The sequence below is a fragment of the Hyalella azteca genome, unplaced genomic scaffold (genome assembly GCF_000764305.2).
Source record: "Hyalella azteca isolate HAZT.00-mixed unplaced genomic scaffold, Hazt_2.0.2 contig6064, whole genome shotgun sequence".
Lineage (NCBI taxonomy): Eukaryota > Metazoa > Arthropoda > Malacostraca > Amphipoda > Hyalellidae > Hyalella > Hyalella azteca.
In genome coordinates this window covers 126,510-131,350 of record NW_025936235.1, presented here as the reverse complement: position 1 = coordinate 131,350, position 4,841 = coordinate 126,510, and the positions used below count along the sequence as shown (strand labels likewise).

Genomic DNA, 4,841 nt, shown 5'->3' with positions numbered 1-4,841 from the left:
CAAGCGCCTGCACTTGAAAAAAATATTCTGAAGTGATAGACGCTCTTCCACTTCCTTGAGTAAAGAATTCAATTTATTGTCCTCATTGGCAGAATGTACACTCATGAGCTTGAGTTCTTATCTATACTGGTTGCGCGAGCAAAAACTCTCTTTACTTACTCTATCGCCTGAGACAAAGACAAACCGGTAAGGTGAAGTTCTTACCCAGCGACATTTGCGTGTCGTTCTGCCACATTCTTTGGGCAATGCACAGATCTGTACACCGAGCACATTTTACTCCACTCCTTGATCAACTTGATTGATTACTGTCTGCATAAATTTTTTTCCCTGCTAGTCCGGTAATACTCAATTATTGTTATTCTACGTGGCTAAGCAACTTGATAATTAAATGCATTCAACACAAATAGGAGCTTGTTAGAGATTTATTAGAAGAATTTATTCCCAACTGACATGCACAATGCCAGTAAAAGTTCCTAACCTAACAGTCGCAGGAGTTTTCGCTCAAAGACACGCATCACGATGTCACTGATGGCATTTCATTTATACAAATACAGAGGACAAGCAAAGATAAAACGTTCTATCGATGCTTTCCAACTCGATGGAGATGAATTATTGAAGGAAGCAGAACTGTAAGCCAGGCTACGGCTGGTTCGAAAATTATAGGTTTTATCGTTAGGAATAAATCATGGTGATGTAATTTGGTTAAAAATAAAAGCACTAAATTTAGCGATGGGTGGAAATGATCCAGCTCTAGGGGAGAAAAAAAATCAAAGTTCAAATGTACTTTATCCCTAGAAATGAAAAAAGGCTGCTTTTATGAAATTCAGAGCAAATAGTCGTAGTCTAATAATCTGCCCAAGTTTTGAATGAAGTTAGGTTAAGAATATTACATAGTTGATATGTGACATACGTAACTCGCTATAACTCGAAGTCGACCTTGTAGAGGACACTTTGGAATTCATAAAACTTTTCAAGACACTTGAAATGTAGGGCAGTCAGTCAAAGAATTTTTACCACAAGATCTTTTATTTTAAAGAGACGATCATTTTTCGACGAACAATAAAAAATCTCCCTCTTCATTCGGTGGCAGGAGCGACAAGCACTCTGCAGCGGTCGTACGATGGCTTTTAGAATTACAAATGATGCACTTAAACTAAGACGTGGGAGATCTGTAGAACTGAACCCAAGTGAGACATGCCTGACCGCCTTGCCAGTTACCTCTGTTGAGGTAACGCGGGCTCCAGAAGGATGAAGTGTAAGACGTTTGGACATGTCACGGTCGCTCGATCTACTGACACATAGCTCAAGCTTTCGAGAATTCGGAGTAGAACACGCGTGCTGGGTGTTAGGGAAAATAAAATGGTCATAAACATAAAATGTAGAGGACATTTTTGTTCTTTTGTTTACATGCATTCAGGGTATGGTTAAGCGTGAATTTGCGTGATAGTTTAAGAAAACACGTTTAATTAGAGTTGGGATTTTTCTCACTATCTTGGGGATTTCATTTACTCTACATTTCTAGATTTGTATCACAAGTAAAGTTTTTCACGCGCAATTTGCGAAGCGTCCCCGATTAAAAATATGATTCCAATGTAATGGCCATCAAGATATCGAAGATGGCTAAAAGTCAAAACAGATATTTCTAATCTGTTCTTAGAAGCAGAATTGTGTAAAATTCCAGGATGGGAAAATGTTACTAATGTTTATTAACAGTTTGCTCGTGCCCCCCATCTGGCTCATTCGTGCTAAAAATTCTAGATATTTTATGTACATACGAATATTCACGTGAAGTTAAAAAACAAATTTTCATTTACGATAAGAATTATATTTTGAGATAAAAATTCGCCGAGAGGAAAAGCCAATACTTCATAATGAATTTATAATGCGAAACCCAAATTTAAAACAGCGGCAGGCATTCAGATAGTCACTCCAAAATATTTGCGACAATTTCGAGTTTCATGGTGATTGCAAATTTGTTCTTACATGACACCTTTCATGATAAATTAAAATATCAAGGCATGATAAACATTGCGATTACCGCATAGATATTCCCGTCCTTAACTGTTAACTTGTCAGTGAAGTTTGCGACGTGAGGGATCAAGCATGGCGACCTCCATGCGGCGTTTGGCGATGTTCAAAGGATCGTCAGGATCTTCAACGACGTTTCTTTTGGTCTTGAGGATGTTGAGGAGGAACTGCAGCCGCCGCAGGATGGGGTCTGAGGAACCAAGCTCGTAACACTTCAGCGCCGTGGCTCGCTCCAGTAGGATCCTCATCAGTCCTTCCATGTCCTTCAGCGTGCTGCCGACATCATAACATTCATTTATTAACATTCATCAGTCATAACATTCATTTATTAACATACATCAGTCATAACATTCATTTATTAACATTCATCAGTCAAAACATTTATTTCCATAAGGTTTCCTAGACCTTATGTTATTTTTTATATCATATGTAACACTGATATCAAAGATATTAATTCTGACAATGATTTTGCCCTTATAAATGACAATTTTCTAATTTTTCATTTAAAATACAAAATTTATTCCTATTCATTTATTGTAATTATTATCATCAGGCTTCAGCGATTATTTCGAAGAAAATAGACAAATATATTATGCGGGACATAACTAATCACAAATCTTCGATCTATGATTCTCACGCAACGTCAAATTGCGCCACAAGTAAACAACAAGAACAAACAAGTACAACCTTCTTCTGTAGAATTGCAGTTTTCCTATCAAATCGGAGCACTGTTTATGAAGGTCTGAGCCCGAGTTGAGCGCTGGCGATAAAATGTCACCGAAGGAGGCAATGGTCAGGACCTTCGCGTCCCCACTTGCCAGAGCTAACCAGGCAATATTCATGGATTTCTTCATGGACTCGAGCATTTTACCAAAGTTCCATTCTTTCTGCATAAAAGGCAATTCTTTTACGCGTTCAGTGAAAACGTTGATATCGAACAGGTCGTCCCACCCGCCCAGCATTCTTCGGTTGCGGACCAGCAAACGGTCTCCTCCAGAAGTCTCAACATCTTCCGAGTATGGCACCATTGAACTATTATTTTTATTGAGAATATTTTTAATACCAATTGGTTCAACTCCAGCCACTTCATTTATGTAAAAACAACTGAAATCTATCGCTTGTCGAATCATTTCCGCGTCTATTGTCGAGAATATGGCGTTAAGATTAAGGTACAGTAAGTATTCATCAACAAAATTGCCAAAAGAAGACAGAATATTCCTAAGAGCTCCTGCAGTAATTTCCAATGAATTTTTTTCCCAGTGGTTTTTTGATTCACAGATTTCATTCACTATATTTCCGGAAATGAAGTTAGATACCCAAACATGACTAGAAAATATATTGGAAAAAAGTTTATTGTTGAAAGGACCAGCTATTTTATTTAGCACGGTGAGGCTGTGGTGCAGGTAGAATACGGCATCGTTTAGACTCAAGTGTTGAGTCAGTCGTCTGTGGAGACTATCAAGACCCAAGTTTATTTCTCTCACGAGGGTTTTGATTTTTCGAAGAGATTCAATCTTAACTTTCTGAGGCTGCGTCTTCAGGAACGCTTGCCAGGTTGCCGCAACATTCAATGCAACAACGTCGGAAAATTCTTGAAAATTTTCTTCAAGAATGTTAAGTTGTTCTAAAATGTTGGCTGACAAGGAATCCGTTACGTGACTTGGTGCAAACGCTAACGAGATAAAATTTTGAAATAATCGTCGTACGATTCGAGTGAATTCAAAAAGCTGAACCATAATGTAACCCATTATGCTTTGGGCGACATGATTCTTAGCTTCATTAGTGGATGCACTTAAATTGCTAGAATTTGCACTGTAGTCATTTTTTGCTGTTAACATTTTTACTTCAACCTTGGGGGCAGTAGACGTTTTCTCTAAATACAGACGAATATCTCGATCCAAAGCAGATTCATGACGTTGAATCGTTGAACTTATTTGCGCCATTCTGCTCCTAGAATTGATTCCACTGTCTTCTGATTCATCGCTTGGCGCCTTGCTCAAGTTTTCACCCTGCACCTCTTGCAAACTTCCCGACACTTCATCACTCCGATTAGGGTGGGTGGCGTTAGAAGAGTACGTATTATTCCTTTCAACAACTGGTTCTGAATTTGCGCTGGTATTGGAGTTCACCACTGCTATGCCCCCAAAAATTTTGAGAGACGATGCAAGGTTTTCAATAAACGAAACTTTTTCAAGTGGTGTATCGCGTTCGACAGTAACTGGTGTTTCATTTCCAGTCGTCCGTGGCAGGTATTCCTTTGAGCTGGTGGTGCTAATCGGCACTGGAGTGCATTTTACCACGTGATTTGCATCACGGGTGATCAAACCAATTAAAATTATTAATGCGTAAGATACTAATGCTCGAGATGCCATCTGAAGTAGAAAAAAAGCAAATTATTAAACACGAACGAGCATTCTAACTCTTGTGAAAGATCTTCAAAGAAATATTCAAGAGAAATCTGCCAAAGCCAAATCTGCTCAATAACTATGACATAATGACAAGTAATTGGACGAGCAAAATTACAAAAACTTTCAAGGAAAGTTTGAAGGAGAAGTCAGAAGATTTAGCCGCCCTATATTGTGATTATGCGTCAAATCATGAGATTATGGTAATGCTGACAGACAACTTGACCGAAGCTCAGCGTGAGGTATGGAATATTTCTCCAGAAAGCGAACACACTCATTGCGGAGGACATTACATGAAAGGGAAATTATGCATAGAAGCCTTACGCCAGTCTGAGGTTGATAAGTGTATTGAAGTTTTAGCTTATGCAAATTAGGAGGAACTTCATGCAGGAAAAGGGAAAGGTACAA

The 4,841-nt window shown here is 38.7% G+C and overlaps 1 protein-coding gene across 1 annotated transcript; it reads right to left on the bottom strand.

Moving 5' to 3' along the window:
• Nucleotides 1-1,370: 1,370 nt before the first annotated feature.
• On the bottom strand, nucleotides 1,371-4,395 carry LOC108675516. The gene is made up of 2 exons (XM_018163535.2): nucleotides 2,716-4,395; nucleotides 1,371-2,301 (listed from the first exon to the last, which is right to left on the bottom strand). The coding sequence occupies exons 1-2, from the start codon at nucleotides 3,969-3,971 to the stop codon at nucleotides 2,073-2,075; spliced, it is 1,485 nt and encodes a 494-aa protein (XP_018019024.1). The 5' UTR covers nucleotides 3,972-4,395; the 3' UTR covers nucleotides 1,371-2,072.
• Between the last annotated feature and the right edge of the window lie 446 nt (nucleotides 4,396-4,841).